Below are 25,467 nucleotides of genomic sequence, written 5' to 3' on the forward strand. Positions count from 1 at the left end.
TTGTGTGAATTGTACAGACTGAGAAGTATTTCCTGTCAGCAGTGAGAAGTTTGTATGACATCAACATTCAAAGGGTTTATTCATAAATTTCATAACGCCAAAAATGGACAATTTAGACACCCATCCATCCCCTCGTAACGCATTGTGTATGAACATTTTTCGAATTTTGTATAAGCTGTAACATCTTAAGGACACCCACCCACCCCCTTCAGCGTTATGAAATTTGTGAATGGGCCCATATAGCTTTTGGTTGAATAAATACAAATTAAACATTTCTCATTTTTTCTCAAATACACATATGAGAGTTAACATTAGCATTTCACCAAATAGCCTTTTTCGCATTTCTAAATTAGCACAAAGATGTGACCAGAGCAGCTCCCGTGTAGTAAAGTGGCCAAGTCCTAGAACTGATCTCATGTAGAATACAGCATTCTTAAAGGCAACGGTTCTGCATTATTTAACAGTGTATTTATTGAAGCCTCGTAGCTCGTGCGTCGTGCAGTACCAATATCTTGCATTACTAGCTGGACAAATTTCGGTTCATAGTGAAACAACTCAATATCTACATTAAAATTATTTTTGGTTTATTGTAATGTGACTGTTCTCGAACACTTTAACAATTACACAACTACGATTATCAATGTTAAGTGTATATTCTTAAAAACCATCAAGTTGATTAAAAAAATGTTTCAAGCAGTTCTATTTTAGATTGATGTGATGCTGTTGTATTTACCAAATTGGAGTCCCGTCCATGATAAAACCATTAGTCTGAAGTTAAAATCTCATCAAGGGTGATTTAAAGCATATGGGTTTGTATCGGCAACCGATGCTGCTCAAATGTAGTGTTTCACAAATAAAATTTTGATTACGCCTCGAGAAATATAAGGATCATTACATGAATTAAGCTCATTTTAGGCCCTAAATCGAAAGCTACTTGAAAATGTACATACCATCGAGGGTAGCTACAGTCACATGCACTGCACTATTTTTGAAGCATAACGAAAACGTAATGTGTCGAATTTTCAAAATAACTTACGATCATAACGGCAACGGTTTCAGATATTCGTTACTAATATTATTCCTATCGTTCCATTGCATGTTAAGTGATGTTTCCACAATTACATCCTATCGTTCTGGCTAATGCGACATGGTATCTGTTACAAATATTTGTTATAGTGGTTTCCATTTGCTTAAGACATTTACTGTGAACCATGTAGCATTGAAGAAATGTGGCAGAGATTCGATCAGTGTTCGAAGCTGAATGTTCGTCGCTTATCGTCGATGTCGTCCAAGATAGGCCTTACAGTTAGGACAAGTGTGATGTACGTCCATACACTCATCGATACAGCATGGAATAAGACAGCATCCTAGCCAGCAGCTGAAACGAAAAATGATGAGGTTCTAAAGACTGTTTCATTTCTAAGAATATCATTCAATCTACTCACCCAAACAGAGCAATCAGAAATCCGGAAACGTAAGCAATGAGACCAGGGGAAGTAGTCGTCTGCGAGTTGATCTCGGCATGGCAACTGGGACAGATCATGTGCGTTGAGGCTGGTCCAACTGGGACTACGGTTGTGATGATGGTTGGGCCACCGCTTTGCTGCGGCATGTTGGGCGTAAAGGGACTTGCCGGAGGAACACCTCCAACGGCTTGTGCGTAACTGGGCGGGGCCGATTGTGGAGGCACCGCGAAACCGTACGATGGCGGAGCTTGTTTACTCATGCTGAAAGAGAGGAGATGGAAGGAATTGATGATGATTTTGGTCGACTTTGGTGAAGGAGATGCGAAGTAAGCAGGCTGGGAAAAGCAGGGCACCTCTGATTGATAATCGTGTGAACGCTTGTGCACTAGATTTTTTCCAAGATCTTAAATATACAAATAAAATACACATACAGGTCGGACTCGATTATCCGGAGTCGAATAATCGAGTCCGACCTGCATACAGTCATATTTCGAACACTCAAATTTGTAGTGGTGATTTTGATGAAATATTTCACTGAAATATGTGACCAAAACTGCCATTATCATAGATAACAGACGACCAAGTCCGAATACAAATACTGTGTAAGACAATTAACGGTTATTTTAAATGGCAACACAAGTAGCAACATCGGATTGTGCTATATTTGCCAGAAAACCATTCGCCAGAAAACTATACACCAGAAAGTACCATATGCCAGAAAACCATTCGTCAAAAAGTACCATTTCCCAGAATCCCCTATTTTTTATTTTTTTTTTATCAGAAAAATCAAGTTATCAATTGTAGGAGGAATAACCGAGCCAGAGCGTTAAAAAAATGTGAGATTATTCGCATTTCCTTTTACCACGATCTGTTCTTTATGAGAATATTCAATATCACAGAATTTCTCATACAACTACCATGTTATTTTGGGTTTATTGGGGTTGTGCTACTTTCTCCCAAAATATCAGTACCCCGAATGTCATTTCCCCAAGCAGCCAGTTCTGAAAATGCCAGTTCCCTAAATATCCCGTTTTTTCGTGTGGATTTATTAATGTTTTATGACATGAGTGCTGTAGTAGCTAGAGGCGACATTTAACGATGCTAGAAGATGATATTTTGTAAGTCAGCTCTTAGTTGTTTTCAAAACCTTTTGGAGGCAAAATATAAAATCAAAATTTGTGGCTGCAAAACCAGCTTCATTGCTGCATATAACACCGCATTGAAACTGCTTGTAGTGGTTGAATGACACTTATTTGTAACGGCAATGATAAAAGATTGATATAAGAAATCTTGTTGCCACAAAAGCTGCTTTTAAACTGATTGACTTGAAATTGTATCTTGAGAACTTACATTATCTTTTACTCTTAGATCAGTTTTGGGCTCTCAAGATGCGATTACACCATTAGCATTGCGAATTTATTAATCACTTCACCAACAAAATGATAATCTACGTTGCGTAAATACTCAAAAACACTTAATGCTCATGGAAAAATACAAAACTAAAACCCATTTTCATTGACTTTGCGTATATTCTTCACAACAACACGCTCAAACTGTCAAACTTCGTTGAATGCGTATTTATGATGACAAACCAGCATTTGTCGATCATAACTATCAATTATGGTTCCGCCATATCAATTTCACTCCGGTTGGCACAATTTAACTATTTTCGAATCGAATTATCTTCATTAATTTGATCAAAAGATGCGATGGTATGATGTTTGAATTGATGAAGTATAATTTAAAGCACAATTACTGCCCAAACAAACCAAGAACTGCTGAATGTATTTAATTCATCACTTGGCGATTTATTTAAGCAAATGCTAAATAACTAGAAATATAGCACATTCAGAAGGGGTACACGCAATTTTGCTTCTTTTTCATCACATTTCACAGTAAATCTCACTGGGGACGCGATGAAGACAAAAGTACCTTGACCGTGGTTTTATGGGCGTTTATTTATAGCACCCTGGGAGTAATTCGTAAAACTAAAATTGTTATTTGGGATATTTAAATGGAGAAAAATTCAAGATTATTGCTATTTTCAATACAAAACAAATAATAATATATATAGAGAAAATCCTACCAGTGTTTTCCAAAATAAGTGTTCAGTCAATTATTATTTCCTATCTCTTAGCTTTCGCAAGGATGTGGCCACGACAATTTTCGACTGCCAGAAGATGCGTCAATTTCGTCTAAGAGGCAGATTTGTCCCAAATCTTTGTTTATGGTAACGGACGGGAACCCTCATACAGCCGTCTAGGACTGTACCACAATTGTTTACCATATAAACTTAGTGACATAAGTAAGTAAACAAATACTATTTTTCCATAGCCCATGTTTGGAGATCTGGATCTCAGCTTTGGTAGTCCGAATTTGATAAAATTTGGAGGACGAACTACAAATAATCTCAAATTTTGTACATACTGAGATCATTCAATTTCAGACCTTTTCCAAAGAGTTTCAGAGGGTTGTTCAAACATAAAAGTAACTAATAGATTTTTCGATTTTATCGAAAAGCGGTAAGTTGGTTGGTGTGGTATTCTGCAAGTTTGTGTAACTTTTGAAACTGAACAACTTTGCCGAACAATCCAACCAACCTATCATTTTTGAACTAAATTAAAAAATCTCTTGGTTACTTACTTTTTCCTTTGAACAAACGTCTGAAACTCTTTGGAAAATGTCCAAAATTTAATAATATCAGTATACATATTACCTCAGGTTATTTGTAGTTCGCCATCTAAATTTAACCCAATTCGGACTACCAGAAGGTAAGATACAGATCTCCAAACTTGGGCATTTTGTATGGGAAAACAGCCTTCAGTTTCTAACTTTTGTCACTGACTGTTTTAATGTACGATATATCGGAAGGAAATATCGATATAACCGATAAATCGAATAGAAAATATCGATACCAAAATATCGAATATCGAAAGCAAAATATCGATATTCCGATGTATCGGAATTATCGGAACGTCCCTAATATTATCAACTTAATGCTCTTGAAGATGTGAATAGATGCACAAATCGACTATTGTGATGGTCATCATTGGATTTTGGGATGGCGAATGGTTTTCTGGCGAATGGTTTTCTGGCAAATATCGCACAATCGCAACATCGTGGTGACCACAGCATAAAAATTAACAAAGCAGGCTCTTTACTGATGTAAATTTCAAGTTTCATTGTAAACATGTGACGTCACTCCTATCGTACCATATGCCTTCCGGACCACTAGATCATTTTTTTCGCAAATTTGTTCGAGCTAGATAGGAATGACGTCGTCAAGTAGCTGTCAGTTTTCGGAATATGAGCCTCTGTACGTGCCTTAAATTCTTTTGTTCTCATGACTTTTACTGTGCGCCGTGTTTTGGTGCTGTTTCGCTCTTTCTCATTGGCAACTTGAAAACAGGGCGCACAGTAAAAGTCAAAAGTTTTATAGCATGCATAGGCTCATATTACCTTCTAAATATAGTACACCGTGGTGCTGATCAAGATTTATTGAAGGGAGGTTCAGTAATATAAGCAGTCAGTGGGTGCGTGGTGAGGTCAGCTACAGGGGAGGTGGAAGTGACAGCTGGCGAGTATGTTTGCATGTATCGTTTCTATGGAATTGTTTACACAGAAAATAAATCCTACTGGTAGCGTAAAAATTTGCTTTTTCTCCTGTATTTCTGAGTAACGTCTACCTTCTTCGTGTGTTTTTATAGGATGTAAAATGCAAGTGTTGTATTGATTCAAGTGAGGAGAAGCTACTTGGATGCTAAAATTCTACTATGACATGGTGAATTAAAAAGACGAACGAAACGAGATGAAGTGTTGCTGTGAAAAATGTCTGGAGGTACGTCTTGAGTTAGCATCTTCAAACCAAAAAGAACTCGCTAGCTGTCACCTGGTATTTCAAAATGGAGAATTCAACATTCTGACATACTGAACTGTCTGCTTTCTAGATACTTTGGTGGTGATATCAGAAACCATAGTTCCACCATATGAGTAAATGTGGTTTAAGGAGTGAAGTGAAAAAATCGGCCCAAAGAGTTGTAATGATTCTGTAGTTTGAGGTCAGTAAACCCAGTTCAGATGTATTCATTTGCAAAGTTATTCTTTTTATTTCTCTTCATTTAAACTGTTCGAAATTTAAATCAAGGTATACGAACGTAATCCGAGATAAAATGAGCACAGTACGCGGAATTTGAAAGCAAAATGTTGTTCCATATTTTTTGCGTAAAAAAAATAAAATCATTTTTTATTAGGACCCGCAATTAAGTTTATTGCCCATTGCACGGTGACATCATCAGAAAATCGCTCTTTTTCCCTCCTTTGGAAAATCTGAAAACAACGGTGCCAGTACCTGTCAAAGTTGACAGGTACTGGCACCATTGTTTTCAAGTTTTGTTGAAGAGCGAAAGAGAGAGAATTTCGCCGTGAAATGCCTAATAGTCACAGCTTAATAGCATGTAGCGATTGTCCCACATTTCCTCGAAAAACATTTTCGTTTTCCCGAATAAACCATTTTCCCCGAAAATATAGTAATGTATGGTACATACTAAAAGTTAATAATGATTCTTTAAAATTTATTGACATGATTTCGCAGAGATACATTATTCGTCCATCCAAACGTTCTCATATCAAATGTCCTTTAAGCCAGACTTTTTTATTGTTTTCTCAGTGTGATATAAAGACTATACACTGAAACAAGTATTGAAGTAATGAGAACCATGAACAAGTTTTTATATTTACTAATCCAATCACGATTGAGCAATCAAGAACGCTTTTCATTTGCGTTTTGTTTCCTCTTAATCCAACCGCTTCGATAGCCGAGCGGTAAGCGTTCGCGCTTGACAATCGCGAGATCCTCGGTTCGATTCTGGCCTGCTGCAAGTTTTTAACCATTATATAGTAATTTTTACTGTCGAAATGGTGCCATGGTAAAATTGAATGCACCAAATATTTGAAATAAATGCAAATTTAGTCTGCACAAATCAAGTGGCGTTGTGTATTTAATTTACCCTCTAATATAGTAATTTCAACTGCAACGCTGTTCTCAGTGTAGTAAGTCTATTGTGCGTTAGTACGTTATGCTAGAGATAGAATCTTCTGTGACTTGCCCTTCATAGATTGAACCTCCAGAGTTTTTCTTCTAGATATACAAAAGCGTCACCATGCTTGTTCATTAATTTTCTGATAAACAAAATCTGTTTTCATTATATGTTTTGATGAGAAACATTTTTTAGGTCATCTAGCCGGAAAAGTCAAATATTGTACGCATGTCAGTAATAAGTAATAGAAATACTAATGATCCCTACGTAGATAGGTAAAAATAGCATATATTTTACATTGAAATCTTTTAAAATGTTGGATCAAAATGTAAGAATCTCTTTTACTATTAAACTTGAAGGAATATCATATAATTAACAATGAGAAATATGATCAAATTTCAGTAGCTCTGTTATTTTTATTAGTTTATTTACTTATGAAGAACATCCTATAACCAAAGAAGGAAAAATTCTGTCCGATTAAATAAGCAGCTGCAATCAAAATACATATTGACACAACAAACATCCAAAGAGCTGTCTACAATTTAAAGAAGGCTTCTATCTTTTGAATTATCAATTTTGTTGATACCAATGATTATTGAAGCACAAATTACTAGTGCGGAGAAAGTGAAATTTTGTGGTCTGGATTTCGGCCTCCAGTAGTCCAATTGATCTGAAATTTTCACCACATGACAGAAATAACATAAATTTCTCTCAGCTTAAAATTTTCAATATATTTTTAAACAACTTTTGATTAGAAATCTGCGGTTTTGTGATAAGTGGCAAAAAATTGTTTTGGAAACATTTTGAAAACGATCTGTTTTTTTTTCTGAAAAGCGTTATCCAACAAACTTGTGTGCCTTTTCAAATTGCACAATTTTGCAGAAGCGTATATTGTTCAAAATGTTTTCAATTAAATTCAATCCAATTTTATCATTTTTGTCAAAATTTAAGATTTATGGTAACTCAAAAGCTTGATCATGAATAGCTCTGAATTACCAACTTTGCATTTTTGAAGTTACCTCCAAGCTGCGGTCAGGTCAACCAGACTTCCAGAAGCCGAATTCTATTTTGCATGAAAAAACTAGACCATTTTGTATGAAAAAAAAGGGCAAATCCATACTTTTTCCATCCAGTACTGTATCTCAGCTGTCGTTTTACGAGTTGGAACGATAATAAAATTTACTGAATTTAGTCTGCTATATCGGTAATAAAATTAAATCTGGGAAATTTTTTTTTGGGAAAAGCTTTCGGAGGAATGGGTTTCGGGAACAAATCCTTTAGGAAAACTTCATTCGGGGAAATGGTTTCCGGGGAAATGTCAGACAATAACATGTAGCAAGCAATCGAAATATTTACCATATTTTAGCTGTCTTACACAAGATGCGTTTAGAGTCACAGTAAGCCTTAAGTGTTCTGAATATAAGACAAAATGGTATACTTCCGTCCAAAAACTTGGAATAACCCTCAAAAATATACACATTTTAATTGTCCATATCATTCCGGTTATTCCCGAGCAGAAGAAAATAACTACTGAATATCAAATTGAGGTATTCCATACCAGATAATTTCCAATACTTACAACCTGAATGAGGTATGAATGAGCCCTGCATAAGAGGTAAAATACCTCAAATAATACCTTCTGAATATTCTACAAATACCATGCTGATAATAAGATCAGGTAATGTAATACCTAAATAATACTTGATAGATTTTCATATAATAGTGAAATTTGTCAATAGCAGTTCAATACTTCCAGTTGTCCTCAATAGCTATCGAATACCAAAATGAAGTATTTTTATTTGTTTTAAACATTTTTTTTCAAATACCATTTGAATACCAAAATGAGGTTTTGATAACTGAACAATATCTAATTGTGGTATGATACCAAAATATGGTATGCATAAGTTACTGCGAGTTATTCTTTCCTCCTCGGGTTCCAGAGCAGAAGAAAATAACTACTGAATACCAAATTGAGGTATTCCATACCAGATAATTTCCAATACTTACAACCTTAATAAGGTATGAATGAGCCCAGCATAAGAGGTAAAATACCTCAAATAATACCTTTTTCATATTCTACAAATACCAAGCTGATACTTAGATCAGGTATTGTAATACCTAAATAATACATGATGGATTTTCATATAAAAGTGATTATTTTTTTAATAATAGTTCAATACCTCCAGCAGTCCTCAATACCTATCGAATACCAAAATGAAGTATTTTTAATTGTTTGAAACATTTTCTTCAAATACCATTATGATACCAAAATGAAGTATTAACAAAGGAACAACACCTATTTATGGTATGATACCAAAATATGGTATTCATAAGTTATTGCGAGTTATTCTTTTCTCCTCGGATTCTAATTTCTATAAAACTCTACATGGCTCAAAGACTGGATTTTTTTTGCAAAATATCAAAAGCTCTAATCCAAAGATCTGTCAATGCGACTTAATGCAAAAATAGCCTATATACGAGAGCAGATTATTTTTCGTTTAAAATGTTTAAGGCTCTTACGCAAAAAAAAATTGCTCATAGCACATGTAGCTCAAATGAACAACACATCTTTAAAAGAAAATATTTGTGGCAAAACTTTTCAACGGTTCAATATAAATTCTAATTTTGAAAGTATACATCAAAAACACCGTCTATTATCGAGAGAAGGGAAAATTTGTGATTGAAATAATATTTTTACTAGCATATCTCGGAAGTAGATCACGCGTTTGCCCCAAAAAAATATATTGAATATTGGCAGGTTCTTAAGTAATTATCATTCTAACAAAACGTCTGGCAAGAATTGATAAAACAGCAAAGTATAAAAATGGTAAACATTAAGTTTTACTACTTATAATAAAATTTAAAACAGTTTTAACAAAAAGAAAAGCCTATTTTTAAAAGAAGGCAAAATTTATGATAAAACCAGGCAAAAATATAAAAAAATATAAATAAAATTTAAAATAAAAAAAATTTATATATAAATAAAATAGAAGAATGGACGCCAAAAATTATTGCGGCATAATAAAACGACTAGACATAAAAAATTGCGTTCAGAATCATCGAAGTGATTGTGTTACTTTTCCCCGAATGACTGGTTTCCCCGAAAAGTGGTGACGAGAAAAAACGATAAACAGTCAAAAGAAAGAAGTATTCTGTCATTCTCGGCTATACACATGTTGACAAAAATGCTGAGCACGGTAAAACTCGAAAGAACTGCCAATTAAATATATAAGAGTGCATATTAGATGGTCAGTTCGTTCACCACCATAAAATGTATAAAGTTACGACAATTATGAGTGCTAAAGTCGGGGAAGCGGGATATTCGGAGAACTGGCATTCGGGGAATTGGCGTTTGGGGAAAAAATAGCACAACCTGAAGTAACTGCAGTAATCGATTTCTCTTTTCGCTGATAATTTGAGCAGATCAATGTTATCGATTGCCGCCTTTTTGTCAATTGGAAACATAAAAAAAATAGAGTAACTTAAAAGTAGATGGAGTACTGTATTCCTTTCAATTCCGCTCCTAAATGCTTATCTTCGACAGATACGCGTATTTCGACTACCACTTGCAGTCTTCTTCATTCTTCATTCGTATCCACTGGATACGAGTAACTGACACTGAAGAAGACTGCAAGTGGTAGTCGAAATACGCGTATCTGTCAAAGATAAGCATTTAGGAGCGGAATTAAAAGGTATACGGTATTCCATCTACTTTTAAGTTTCTCTATCGAGATTCTGCTCAGAGGATTCGAACATTAATTAAAGAAATAAAAAATACTTAAATAATAAAGCTCCAAAGAACAGTCTATGCATTAAAGAAGCATAAATTTATTCAAATTTTAAATTAACAGTTTTCAAACCTATAATTATGATTACGTCATATTTAGAAAAAAAAAATGAACAATCAAAAAAAGGGTATATTTGTGCTAAATATATAAAAAATGCGAAAATTCGTTTCAATAGCGAAACTTAAAAGAAGAATTAACATTCAAAAGAAGTGTAAATTCTGGGTAAATAATAAAATACTATTGGCAATAACTTTCCTAATATGCTTAAATTTGTTCAAGAGCGAATGATTGTTGAATAAAGTGTCATTTTGTATAAATTAACTCCAAAACAAGCCTTATGTCATCAGAAAGATTCAGTAGAAACGTAAAAACGAAAAATTGAGAAATTCTTGGTTTCAGACTCATTATGCCAAACGACTATAATGCCAAATGACCTACCACCGTTTCTGCTATTTCTGCATCATTAATGCTTCTAAGCTTTATGCGTATAGGCATTAAATAAGCACTATACTGGTTATTTACTCTCACATAGGGCATGTTTCAATGATATTCATGTTTAGTCCAAAATTCTATGGCAAAATCTAGAATGTCTTGAAAAGAAAACTGCGATCTGTCAAACTTGGGTACCTTTAGCAGTACCAAGAGAGTCCAAGGGGACCAAATGCAGTACTAGAAGTAGTATCCAATCTGAACCCGAGTGGGACGGATCTGATCAAAATGTCGCAATCGTCGCACTACAGCAAAAAACGCCAAAAGTAATAAATATAATACAGAGAAGTGCTTCGATCCAATAGGGCGATATTCAAAACTGAAAAGGCAATAGATGGCTTTTTTTCAGTGGTAGTAAAAACGATATCCTGAAGCAAAGAAAGCACTACGGAAGATGAACTAAACACAAAAAGTTATGTACTCACTTTACACTTGATTTCTAATCATTATTTTTTTGATCCAGTTTCCTAATTACAAGCAATTTACATTTTTTGATATTTTCCATACGTTTTGACAGTTCTCCTACTACCATTCTTCCATGCGCTTGTGTTGAAAGTTTGAGAAATTTGAGAATCCAGCGTAGCGCGATCAGTGAGTGGAATACAAACATTAGTAGGTTGTTGTTGTCTAATGGAATGCATTGAACTTTAAGGTACGACATAAGGAAAAGGTCAAACATCATGAATACATAAATATTATGTAAATCACAGAAATGATTCTACGATTCTAAAGTAAAGACTGTATACTCCGAATCAATTTCCTGAAGACATAATATGTTGTTATAAATCATCTGTACAGGTGTTAAATAATGTTGAGCCAAAAATAAGACTCAAAACTATCAGTACACGGTACCAAATATTTGGCTGGGATCTGACAACAGTCCAAACATTTTTTTGTATACGCAAGCAGAATTTCTCTAGTGTCGAACAAATGTCTGGACTGTCGAAAGAACAGAAGGTCGAAAAACAAAAGGATGAAGAACGAAAAAGAAGGTACAAAGATTCGAAAATATTTTTCAAAGAAGGAACAAATTTCCAAATAGCAAATTATGTTTGACCTTTTGTCTTTCGACCTTTTGACGTTTTGTCTTTCGATCTTTTGTCCAAAAACCTGCTCAGATATGTACACTGAAGCAAAAATACGTACAAATTACATAAGAAAATGTTTGTAATTTGATCTCTTGACTGGTCTTTTCTTCTTCATAAGATTCTTATGGAACGCAAAACGTTCGATATTTAAATGTACCTAATTCTTAACGTTATCATTACAAATCTTATGAATATCTTTCTTTTCTTCAAATTTAAAAGATTTTACAAATTCATAATGGTTCTAAAGATTTCCATAATAAATATCTATGAAGGATATAAGTATTTTCTGATATAATATCAATTCGTATTTTGATCGCAATAATGACTGGAAGTTCATAAGTTTTTCCTGTTAGTCTCATTAGCTGTATATTGTCTTTATTCTATTTGAAATTCGTAGTGATATTTTTTAAAGGAATGTCACATATTATGTTACGAAACATTGTCTTACACACGCTTATGAATCTCTGCTGTTACGAAAATAGTATTTCATTAGATTGTCTTATGAAAGCCAATAATTCATGCGTATGGAATTATATCTGTTTGAACTATGAGTTTTATGATTCATAAGTCATTAGTTTTTTTTAACTTATAAGCTTCTAGAATTGTTACACGAAATAGTTCATTCTTTGATTATTACTTTGTTAAACAGGTTGGTCAGAAAATAAGCAAGCTTTGTTTCATTCAAAGACAGCACAGGTACGGCTCATCCAGGACACATTCAGTCCCACGTGTGAGTAAGCATTCCATTAAGGTATCGATTTTCGCAAACAGCATTTTGTTTTCCCACTTTTCCTTGATTAGCTCAGTTTGACTGAGCAAGCAAGTGACCTTCGCGTGGGCAAGCTCGTAGATTACACACATATGAGTGTGACGACACGTTTGACCAGCCGCTCCCTCCCACTACTTTGTGTTTGATGTCGCGTTTACGAGCCGTCAATTGACTGACATATGCGACATCTAGTGGTCGCGTGAGTAATTTTATCCTCAGCTCACTCCCCTATATTTTGACGAATGAAGGTAATCTCAATGCACAGATTCTCATTGCTTTTGAGTCTGTAGCTATAGACAAACAGACGTAACACTGAAGAAGTTCCCATCGACTGCTCATTTACCGATCATTCCCTAGAGGTGAGCACATCAGTTTCCATCGTGTTTGAAATTTCACATTACCGCTATCTGCAGGTCTTGTGACACAACACAGTATTTCATGAAATATGCTCACCAGATGATGATCGTGTAAACTCTGCAATGTATTTAAATTAAATGTGTCCTATATATTTTGTCTATTTGTCTGTGCAGTAGCTGTTCTTAATTAGAGCTGTACTCATCGGATACAGATCGTCATAATGCACGGTATTTTTAGACATAACCACCACCCTTCCACCCAAATAGTTCACCCAATCATCTACGCGTGCCGACGCATGAATTTCAAGATCACTTGAGTTGTGAAATTTTCTGGCCTTTCCCAGTTTGATGGCGTCGAGCCGCGTTGCGTTGTTTTATCCTACTGAATGGAGAAGAAATAAATATTGAACCGACAGACAACGGCTTGCAGCGGCTGAGGACTGATTAATTGGAGCCGGAAATCTCCAGCTGAAAAACAATTGGGAAGAATCGAAATGTTTTTTATGATTATATATAAATATATACTGGAATTTGAGAAAATAATACAATAAAGAGTATCCTTCTGTTGAAAAACAGCTTAACAAATTATGAAATCTTGAACACAGAAATATTTGGAATCGTCATTAGACTGAATATATAAATTATTATATTACTATCTAGAATAGAAACATTCTTATCTGGTGTGAATGCACTCTGATTAGAATCCCTAATTGTTGATAGATGAGTGATTATTTGTCGAATTTGCATCATGCGAAGAGCGGATTCTCGAAAGAATCAAACTGTATTGTCCGAGGAATCAATTTTCTTATCGGTTATAGCAGCCACTGTGATCAGCATTCGTTGGACCTTTCAAACCGAAACGATGACGTCTAATCAACAGATAAGGAATGTCCACTGCCTTACAATAAATGTACACAGATTTGTTCACACTAGTGTATGAGTCATACTCGTACTACAAGAAGAGCTGACTGCAAGTTTTGAAGCGTTGCTGTTAATTGAAAATATTCTCGATTATACGAAAATTGGAAGGTAAACTTGGTGTAATAAATGTTGCTGAGCAAATATTTCAGATAATGGCTCAAATTTATAATAATTATCAACTCATTCATCCAGTCGAAAGATTGAAGTCACGCTAGGGGAAAAGCACTAATTTTCGACCTACAAGAACTCTGTGACTATTTTTTGATTTTCATACAAAGTTGGCCAAAATCGTATGAATGTGTCGAAAAATAGTACTTTTCCCCTATAATAACATGTTTTTTTATACTTTCGCTTTTGAATCGCCCCCTGATATGCAATTTCACTGTTGGGAAATAAGTACTAAGTTAAAAAAACAATTTCACCCAGGTTTTAGCATCAGTGAACTGAAATATAAAATCTTATACCATATTGCTTTATTTCTCATCTCTTTCGGGACAAATTAGCAGAATTGTACTTGACTTATTTTTTTCAACGATTCGTTCAAGGATGGATGTACACATACTCTCCGTCTATTCATCCAATTAACCAATAAGTTAATATACACCTCATGAAGAGTACATTTTGAATCGTTACCACCTACCTAGCAAGAGCAGTTTGGTCATAAAGAATAATGTAGGAAAATCAAAATTCTGGAAAAACTCGTGAATATCCGGAATATGCAAGATACACGTTTTTTCATGTTCATTAAACTCTTTCCGTTTCAATATTGGTACAATTTTAAGAACATATTTTTTTATAATTTTTTTGCGAGTAAGAACTGAGAGTTGGTTGAATACGGCGCTTAAAGAAATCGCTGTAGCTTTCAATGGCTGCTAGCTTTGCGAAATATTCGCCTAGAGTCATGGCTACTTGTGGAGAATCCTGTAGTAATAGAAGTTACATAGGATAAATTAAAATAACAGAAACATCGACGTTCTTATGCAAGAGCGCCCATTGCTAGTCATCGGTGTGTGAGTTAAATGTTGAATTCTCATCACCAACACATTGAACGAAAGGAACAACGACGTCGAAGGCGTCGAAGATTTCATACTTTCATATTGCTTAAAAAACAACCGAGAGTTAGTGAATCAGGCGATCATTCTGGATCGAACTACCGTTCTGCGCGGACGTGTTTTTCAAAGTTCAAAGTTTTTCTTTCCTTTCGTGTGCGAAGTGCACCTTTTCGCGATTTCGCACCCCGTGGCTGTTCCCGGCGCTAACCTACCTCCTTGAGGTGGCTAGCCAAAAAGCTTCTCTGCAAGCAACAGCAGATCCACCGCGGCCCATAGCATCTGCGATGGATCGCAACCGTAAGCAGAAAGCGCATTCCGCCTCGATCCCTGCCCCGCTGGCCAACAACGGGCAGACAAGCGCGCCGAAACGCGCAAGGAATGCGGATGCCAACCCGGCGGCGTACAACAGGTTGCTGGCAAACAACCAGTTTGCCTCGCTGCCTGTGGACCAAGTACCCCAGAGGGCGAAGGTTGCCCTCCTGTTCACGGTGGCGAAGGACATCGCGGCACTGCGGGCTAGCGGCTCACCAAGTCAAGCCGCTGTTCAAGCTGTGCCACACCGGCACAAAGATCATGTGTGCTTCTGGCCCCGATTACGAGAAGGCCGGCAAGCTACTGAAGGAATTTTACACCTACGATGCCCCCGGTAGCAAGCCGTTGAAGGTTCTCATCCGAGGGCTGCCGAAATACACCCCGGAGGCAATCATCGACGAGATAAAACTGGCTGGACTGAAGCCGACGAATGAGTTCCCCATCCGGCGAGTACAAGGAGGAGGGCATCGGGACCAGCTCTACCTGGCCCACCTGGAGAAGGTTTCCATCACCATGGCGAGTCTGACGAAGGTGGTTGAATGGGAGCGCTACCGCCCGAAGAAGAGAGACGTGACGCAGTGCGGTGACTGCCTCGTGTTTGGTCACGGGACGAGGAACTACCACATGAAGCCCCGCTGTGGCAAATGTGCAGGCGCGCACGCAACGACGACATGCCAGCCGATGGAGGGTATCGAACCGAAGTGCGTTAACTGCGGCTCCAACCAGAAGGGCAGCAACCATAATTGCCCCAAAAGAGCGGAGTTCCTGGCGATCCGCTAGCAAGCATCCGCCAAGAAGCAGGGATGGCAACGCCAGAGCCAACCACGATTGCTCTGCAACATCGCCCAACCGGTCCTTCATCAGGACCTCAGCTCGGACCACTACCCGGTAGTGGCCGAAGTTGGTTCACTGGTCAACCGTCATCGGGTCACCCGGCGCAACTACCACCGTGTCGACTGGGGTAGATTTCAGCGGTGTGTCGACGCCAACATCGGATACGAGGCTCCTCTGGCGACCGTTGAAGATATCGACCGGCAACTACAGAGCGTCGAAGAGGCCATCTCCATGGCCCGAGAGCAACACGTACCATCATCTGGTCAGGTGAGCAACCCTTTCTATCGATCGTGTTACCAAAGATCACATTCGTTTACGCAACTCCACCAAACCAACGTATCAACTGTCTGCCTACGTTTAAAAGCGAAGTTAATCGCATATCCAAAATTAACAAGGCCAGAACGGTTGACCTTAGGAACGAAGACTTTTCATAAAAGATCCATTCTCTCTCAGATTGTGCTAGGCCATTCTGGAAGATGACCAAAATTCTCAAACCCAGATCAATTCCACCGTTGATCCCATTCGACAACACCGACTCTAAGGATCGCCTGATAACTCCTGCGGAGAAGGCTTGAGCAATTGAATGTTCAGTTCCATCAACATCTGGCACTGATTTTCAATCAGTGCCTCCGACTTAGCTACTTCCCCTCGTCATGGAAGCCAGCAAAAGTCATCCCCATCAGGAAACCTGGGAAGAATCCTTCTTTCTCCAAAAGCTATCGCCCCATCAGCCTTCTCTCAGGGTTATCAAAGCTTTTTGAAAAAGTGATCAACAGACGGCTGCTTTCGGCAGCCGATCAAAATAACATCTTACTCGAGAAACAGTTTAGCTATCGACGCGGTCGTTCAACCGTGCACCAACTGACTCGAGTAACCAACATTCTCAGGCGGAACAAGTCCCTCGCCAAATCCTCTGCCATGGCCATCGATGTTGAAAAAGCATTCGACAACGTGTGGCATGACGGCCTGGTGTTCAAACTGTACCGATACAATCTTCTCACCTATCTGGTGAAAATCATCTAAAACTATCTGTTTGACAGGACGTTCAGGGTTTCTCTCAATGGAGTCAACTCAGACCCTCTCAACATCCCCGCAGGTGTTCCACAGGGTAGTATTTTAGATCCCCTACTATACAACCTGTTCACCTCGGACATGCCTCAGCTCCCTGAAGGAGGCTCTCTATCGCTGTTCGCTGACGACACCTCAGTCGTCTATACAGCGGCAGATACACGAGAGCGTTAACATCTTTTCTCCAGAGAGGCCTGAAAGTCTTGTCATATTATTTGAACAGCTGAAAGATCCGTATCAACGCGACGAAGACCCAGGTTCCCCTATTCCAAATTCCCCAAACTTGTTCCGGCTGAGGATTGTAAAATCACCCTCGGTGGATCAACGGTGGAATGCTCCGATGTGGCCGACTACTTTGGTTCAACGTTAGACAGCAAGCTTCTCTTCAGACAGCAGGTTGACAAAACGGTCACCCAAAGCAACATCTTGCTAAAAGCATTAGGTATATCCACTGATCAACCGGGAGTCAACTCTGTCTTTGAAGAACAAGCTTGCTGTTTACAAACAGGTCATCAAATATGGCGTACCAATCTGGGAGAGTTGCGCCAAAACCCACCATCTGAGGCTCCAGAGGACCCAGAATAAGTTCCTCCGAATGATCCTCAACAGTCCCCCGAGAATGAGGACAAACCAGGTCTACCGTCTGGCCGAGATGAAAATACTAGAGGAGCGCTTTGGTGACTCGATCGATAGGTTCAGGGCTTGTTGCCACCAATCTGGCCAGCATGTCATTCGGGACCTCGTTCTCCCCTAGGTTATCAAATTGTTATTAGTGTTAATAGTAGTAGTTGGGTTATCAAATTTTAATTTTAAATAAACAGAGCCCATGAGGGCAAGCTAAACTAGGGTCAAACCAAACAATTCAACCTGTCCAAAACACACTCACTGCAATCAAAGCTGAAGGACCCCTCGGGGTCAAACTCTCACTCTGTAAAATATGTTTGTACAAATACCAAATGAAAGAAAGAATAAATATGAATTTAATCGGAAAAATCCTCGTGAGCCATTCGTAAATCAAACGGCGCAGTAGAAGCATCGGAGCCGCAGCACAGTGGGACGAAACTGAAAATTGACGGTCAAAACCTCTTAGAGGCGTTTAAACTCATAGGTGTCTTCGGGACATTGTTTTGAATTAGCATCCCGAGTAATAATAAAAAATAATTTTTAAATAAGACTAAACAGAGCACCCGAGCAAAAAATATTTTCTTGAAAAAAAAAAATTTTAGGGCGATCATTGCTTCAACAAAGTTTTAGATCTTTTTTATTTTCAACAACTTTGCTGAACATACTTGATATTTTTGACTTTGTTTTCACGGTTAAATTTTTAAATTTAACCTATTTTACCATAAATATCAGTTTTTCGACCATTTCTATGCTCAATGTGCAATTTATGAACATGGCATGTTATACAACATTTTATATGTTACAAAAATGCACAACTTTGCTCAGTATATCAAAACTGTAACAACATCACATCAAAAGATATAATGAAATTATGGTAAAATTTATATAATTTTGACCATTTTTCTATGCACGTTTCTCCTGAATCGGCACTTTTCGGCAGCCATACTTAGTATACTTTTAAGCCTCATTATATCAGCTAAAGCCCCATGGCAAAAGAATGATCGGGTCTCACAGGGCACATTGATTTCGACCATTTTTTTGAAAAGCATGGAATTTTATTTTGACATCAAATAGTTTTTTGACCTTTTGTGTGCTCACAGTGCAATAAATAAACTTGTGATGTTCTGTTATTTTTTGTATCACAAAAGTCAATAACTGTGTCGAATGCATCTGTATAAGCTGACGAGCTGTAAAAACGTTGCATCGAAAAACATAATGGTTTAATTAAAATATATACTATTTTTTAGAATTATCTTGGTAGAATTCTCATGTATCAGCCATTTCGAGCATAAGTTAACTTTTGCTGGCACAATAACCTAATGGTTGAAAAATGAGAGGAATTGGGTGTAACAGGTGAAATTATGTTTCACTGTATATAATTATTATTTGCTTTTTGTCATAAAATACATATTATTATTTGTTCTTAAAATTTTCACGTGTTCATGCCCGAAGCCGAATTATCGTCGGCTACTACGATTTGATGCTAAAATTGAGCAGTTTTAGTATAACAAAGGTATTGAATACATAGTATTCCAAATTTATTGATTGTGCATACAAAAGGTCAAAAAACTATTTGAGATCGAAATTCCATGCTCGTCAAAATGGTCGAAATCAATGTGCCCTGTGAGACCTGATCATTCTTTTGCCATGGGGCTTTAGCTGATATAATGAGGCATCAAAGTATACTAAAAAAATATATGTTTTGCTCGGGTGCTCTGTTTAGTCTAATTTAAAAATTTTAATTTTATTATTATTCGGGATGCTAATTCAAAACAATGTCCCGAAGACACCTATGAGCTAAAACGCCTCTAAGAGGTTTTGACCATCAATTTTCAGTTTCGTCCCACTGTGCGCAGCAAGTCCACAAGAGGCAAACACCCCCTGGAGTGAGATCCACCTGAGACCACCTGACGGACAGCCAGCCAACAGCGGGACGCGAAAAACATCGCTTGCGTGTGAGCAAGCGAAGGCGCGGAAAGCGAAACACGCGCTTTTCGAGAAGCCAGATACGAGCGGTGTGAGTAGTATTCATACTACAAATAGCTTTTCCAGATCTATTAGTTTTTTTATGAACTTTTTAAATTATAACTAGCATAAAGAGTTATTGAGTTATGGTTTTCACTAAAAGAGTCATCGGAGTTCTCCTCGGAAAAATATTGCAAACAAAAAAAAATTCCCAACAGCGCAGCAAGGGTCGAATTATCCCCTAATCTACCAAACCGGTGCGGCATGATGGAGCACGTGAAACGAGCACGCAGCGGCGATGAGGACATGGAACCTACTCGCATCCGCGAGTTCACGACAGGGTGTAAATATAATTTCTCAACAAACTATGAATGGTTCGTCACTGTGAGTGTTCTTCTTATTCTTCTTGGCATTAACGTCCCCACTGGGAAAGAGCCAGCTTCTCAGCTTAGTGTTCTTATGAGCACTTCCACAGTTATTAACCGAGAACTTTTTTTTGTCTAAGTTGCCATTTTCGCATTCGTATACGTATCAGCATGCTTTATAGCCGCGGACTCTAACCACTTGGCTATGGAATGCCCCACATGGTAGTGTCTCCAATTTATAAATAATTTTTGTTTGACATTTTTTTTTTCAAAACAACCCCATTCTTTGTACTTTTATGTTTGCAAATACAGTCATCTCTCCCTTACTCGATATTGAAGGGACCATAGGTTTAGGGAGGTATCGAGTTACAGAACACAAAAGCAGTGCAACTGCGTTCCAAGGGACCATCGAGTTAGCCATGAAAACCAACTTTTACTATGGTTCTCTAACTCGATATCGAGATACGGAATATCGAGTAAGGGAGAGTTAACTGTAAATAATATTTGTCACTCGTTGTCACAGCGATTAGAGTTTATATTGCTATCTCCCTTCGTCTTGCGTGTGCATATGCTGAATTTGAATTTTATAATTGACACAGAGACCGAGTCCCGAGGTGACAGAATAACGAATGGTTGCGGCAGGAGAGTGGAAGAGGGGAGTGGTGCCACGCAACGGTGATCTGAGTAAATTTACAACTTTGGTATTGCAAAATATGTTCATCAATGAAAAAACCTGAAGGTCGTAGACACCAAAGTCAATTTGGACAAATTGAGATGTAAGATTGTGAAAAATAATAGAATCGTTCTGGTGGGCTTCGATCCCTCGACTCCCAATACGCTGGACTGGGCGCGTTAACCAACTACGCCACAGAACGGGTAACGATTCTGCAGCGCAATCGGCCAACCTGAAACCAAAGTCCGTCACGATCCCATTTTCTCCTTCACAACCCTACATCTCCTTCGGCTCTCTGAGATGCCCAATTCGACTCTCCTAAGCGTGCCTACGAACAACAGTGAGAGATTTTATTTTTAGCGTCGCACTGTTGCCTTGTTTGTGCCACACTACTCATAAGCCAACGTTGGCTCAATGAGATGGTTTTCGATAGCCGGTTTTTTTCAGTTTTTCTTAGCGGTGTAATTTTTCATGAAAAATATCATCCATTCCGACTTATACTTCATTAAAACCAATCCCATATCTTTTTTTCAGATCTTTTAGAAAATTTGCAATTGCTTCGATAAAAATATGGTAATTTTCCACAAAATTGGCCATTACTCAAAAACGAAAAAAAGTACATTTCAAAAATTGCAGCGATTAAAGCTTATGAAATTATCTTTTTTTTTTTTTTATTATTAAGGCACTCCGTGCTCGTGGCCACTACACGGTAAAAAATAAGCACCATGCTATCAATAGTTCTGCACTTGGATTTGCACTACTGTTGAATCTTGGCAAAATCAAGGTAACATCACTTGAATTCAACGTTGCATGTTTTGATTTGAAATTAAAAAAAAGTTAAAATAAACATTTCCGCCTGACCCAGATTTGAACCACCAATCTTCCGAGTGCAAGCCTAGTGTCTTACCTCGACACCAACTCGCATCTGTTGAAAGGGGTTGAATTGATCTCAATCACTTTCTACAACGAGCTGTCAATGATTGCTTTCATATAATAGACACGATGTTCAAAATCAACGACTTTTCACTTCAGAGTCTAGTTCTAGAGACAATAGAGCAAATCCAAAGTTAGAACTCTTCAAATCATGGTGATTGGTGTTTTGAATTGAGTCAAGTGATCAATCTATTCAATCGAACGTGCTGATTTTTTACCGTGTACTGTGCCGAAATCAGTTGATCTGTAGCTTCTTTATCAATACAGATCTATTTTTAACTTATCTATATTTACATCAACTTTCACTCTCTCCTACTCTTTCACTCTCACACCGAGCAGGTAGGAGAGAGCTCTGCTGTTAGTGAGACTAGCTGCCTGCGAAGAGGGTCAGTTTGTCTCAGTCACCATCTGATACTGACGGAGGATGAATGTGCTCCCCAAAGCACGCTCCTCCGTGCGGTGTCTTCTGGTGGCTGGACGGGTTTTTTTGTGGAGGGGCTGGGAATTGAATCCATGACCTTCCGCTTATGAAGCGAAAGCGTAAATGAAATTATCTTCTCAAGAATATTTTTTTGAAAATTTTCCACGATTTGAAGCATAGTTTTTCCGGCTTTTCTTTACGAATTTTCTCAACGGTGAAAAATTTTGTGGAAAACTTTCTCCAGTTAATATTTTTTTTATTCCTGAAAAAAATTGCTTTCATTTTCATAAAAAAAAACTTTGTTTCTACGATGCTTCGTTCTTGAGTTAGGGATGGTACATAAATTATGTCACGCTAAATTTCAACTTTTTCGACGCCTCCCCCCCCCCCTTGGTCACACTTTTTGTATGAGTCCTCCGAAAATGTTGTAAGTCTTGTCACGCTTGCCTCGACCCCCTCCCCCCCTTGGAGCGTGACGTAATTTGTGCATGACCCCTTATGATTTTTCAAAGTAAGTAGTGTCAGAGGAAAACAAATAAAAATCCAACTGAGTTTTCCGGGAAAATAAGCGACCCTGAATTTTTCTCAATTTTTTTTTTATTCATATATTGATGAGACCTGCTTGTGGAAAAAGCTTCATAAAAATCTGAGACCCTTCGGCCCACTTTGTACGGAAATAAAAAAAAAATCCCCAGTATAAACATTGTCATTGTTTTTATTTTTTTTTTTCAGGCTTATTAGAACAATGTGTTATTATGCATTTAATATTATTCATTTTTGATTCGACGATTCTAGGTCAAATCATCGAGTTTTTGCATGATTCATGAGTTGAGTGCCAGCCGGAGTCAAGGGTTGAAGTAAACGTAACATCCTTGAAGATGGGTTCTTCTATCCCAACAGTTGTAATGGATTTGACGCGCTCTTCTTATAACAAACAATCGCGTGGAAAACCTGACAGGTATTGCAAATTTCATTATGCTTTCCGTTGGATTATATTATTGGAAGGAGAATCTCTTATTAGCGCGGGTTTCGCGTAAGTGTTTCTGCTTACGGGTCCGCCACACCCCATTTTAGCCCTTCATACAATGGTATGTTGAATTCAGATTGATAATGAAATTTGACTGTACTGTTGAGTGGAACCGCATGCAAAGCAAGACTCAAGCTAGAATGGTGGCTACCTGCATACATACATACATAAAAAAAAACTTTGAATGGTTTGACATTATAAAACTTACAAAAGGTTCTTTTTATTAAATAAAAATTGAATAGTTCGCCACAGTAAGTGTCGGCATACGATTGTTCTGTGATGATCCAGCCAATCGAAGTTTTTCTTTTCATATGAGTAAAATATGATAACACATGCTTTCGTCCTGACAGCTGTAGGAATGTTGCGTTTAGCTATTTGTTCAACAAATTTTGAATGGTTCGTCACTTCAAGTGTCGACATTATTTTCTTCTGGATGGAATTTTTTAATCAATTGAAAATATTATATAAAGGCATGTTTATATCTCACAAATAATTGTTTATCATGGTCTAATTGCTTATCAAAGTGAATCCTGCAACCCAACGATCCTCCCCCATTAACAAACATCCCTCCCAGTAACCTTTGTGGAGCTGCAGAGATAAATACGGTCTCCAAATAGCAAAGGTTATACTAGCATTTCTTCCCCAATCCCACCTGACTGCAAAGACGTGATCAGCGTTATTGACCCTGTATGAATAGAGGCACTGAATTATACACACTGAAGAAGATTATGGCCAATCCCAGCCGAACTTCTAGTTGATTCTTTGTGCATCTTCACTAACTTCGGTCAATCACGGAATAGCAACCATTGATAGGGTAGATATACCAATAGTGGAGGTACTAAGCTCGATTGAACTTCATTTAACCGCCTAAATTCAAGAAGCCCAATTAATGTACATGTTAATATTGTAGCGGGAAGTAACGACCATTGACTTAATGAGAAAAATGATTTTATCGCAGTAATCCACGGCATGTCAGTGAAAAATAATACCTCGACTGTTCCTTTAGTTGCGGTATATTCTTAATTTGTGTTCCTATAGTTGCGGTATCCGTTGTTTTCTTATGGAATCCTCCACTATAGGAACACTTTACCGCAACTATTGGTACAAGTAAGAAAAGCTTTAGCAGTTTTGGTGATATTTTATCAGTTTCAAAGCAATTTGAACACTCTTTTCAACTGTTCCGTGTATCAACAAGCCAATAAGTCGATTGGCAGTGTCGGTTATGTGACTAATGTAATAAAATCAGTGAAAACGGCACTACCGCAACTATAGGAACACCCACAACTAAGGGAACACTTACCCTATGTGTAGTCAGTCTATGCTAAGCTAAGCGTTTAAAAATGCCACTTTAGTAAACAGTCACAATTATCTATTTTTTATTCAATCAAGTGGCTCACAAAATGCAAAATTGTTGGTCCTAATATAAAAAGAAAAACCTTTCAAAAACCATCTTCACAGAATATCATACTGTGCATTACCTTTCATACCGATATCAATTGGTAAGGTAATGAATACCGCCTCGCACATTGTGCAATAACCAGATGTTTTGTGGCAATTCTAGCTTCTCAATCCAAACGATGCCAGCTTATTTGTTCGTAATCGTTCTCACCCACTCGCATAAACATCGATCCCTCATCAAACAAAAACGCAGTACAAGAAGCCGCAGAGGAAAATTATTGCACACACATAAACATTGTTGACGTAATTTTTCATTTTGCGAAGCTCAAAAAGACTTGCAATTTCTCCACCTTCCCTCAAATGGTGTCACATTCGTCAGGGAAACCTTATTTCATGACTCTAAATGATGAATTAATCACTCCACTCACTTGATATTTATGAATGTGCTGCCACGACCTTAGAAGCACCTGATTTCAAATGTCCAATTCTCCTGGATGGTTAAGGTTTTGGCTGTAAAAATGCTATTCTACTCGTTGAATGTTTCCTTTTCACGTCAAATCTGCGATTTCCCTCCGGGGATTCCCACGGTCGTCAATTTCACTGTGCACGATTAATTCAACCACTTCCACTCCACTAAACAAGTGTTGCTGTTGATTTGTAAACGAAATTTTTTTCACGACTTTAATTTGGCGTTTTTCTGTTTATTCGTTGACGCGTTTGTGTATGACTTCATCTGATTGTATTTTTAGCCTGTCTGTCTCACGACCTCAACAACTCTAGCGCCGCCAGTGAATGGTTCTAGGCGCATTCGGGTAGGTAGAATATTATTTCCTGTCTGTTTTTGGTTGCTTCTTTTCTTACCAACATATATCGTTGATACGA

General features: G+C 37.6%; 1 protein-coding gene across 2 annotated transcripts; it reads right to left on the reverse strand.

The window, feature by feature from the left end:
• Nucleotides 1–561: 561 nt before the first annotated feature.
• On the reverse strand, nt 562–25,467 carry LOC5574042 (cell death-inducing p53-target protein 1). 2 transcript variants are annotated; one of them, XM_001661082.2, is made up of 3 exons: nt 25,014–25,467; nt 1,446–1,727; nt 562–1,378 (listed from the first exon to the last, which is right to left on the reverse strand). In XM_001661082.2, the coding sequence occupies exons 2-3, from the start codon at nt 1,724–1,726 to the stop codon at nt 1,273–1,275; spliced, it is 387 nt and encodes a 128-aa protein (XP_001661132.1). In that variant the 5' UTR covers nt 1,727; nt 25,014–25,467; the 3' UTR covers nt 562–1,272. The 2 variants fall into 2 exon arrangements, with proteins under 2 accessions (XP_001661132.1, XP_021698766.1); XM_021843074.1 differs by lacking the exon at nt 25,014–25,467 and adding an exon at nt 18,469–18,483.

This window comes from Aedes aegypti, chromosome 2 (assembly GCF_002204515.2).
Source record: "Aedes aegypti strain LVP_AGWG chromosome 2, AaegL5.0 Primary Assembly, whole genome shotgun sequence".
NCBI lineage: Eukaryota > Metazoa > Arthropoda > Insecta > Diptera > Culicidae > Aedes > Aedes aegypti.

Bases quoted from the DNA above. Each gene is read 5' to 3' on its own strand.
- LOC5574042 (XM_001661082.2), bottom strand. From the start codon at position 1,726: ATGAGTAAACAAGCTCCGCCATCGTACGGTTTCGCGGTGCCTCCACAA. The intron at 1,379-1,445 runs GTGAGTAGATTG...TTTTCGTTTCAG, and splicing joins TTTCTGATTGCTCTGTTTGG to CTGCTGGCTAGGATGCTGTC.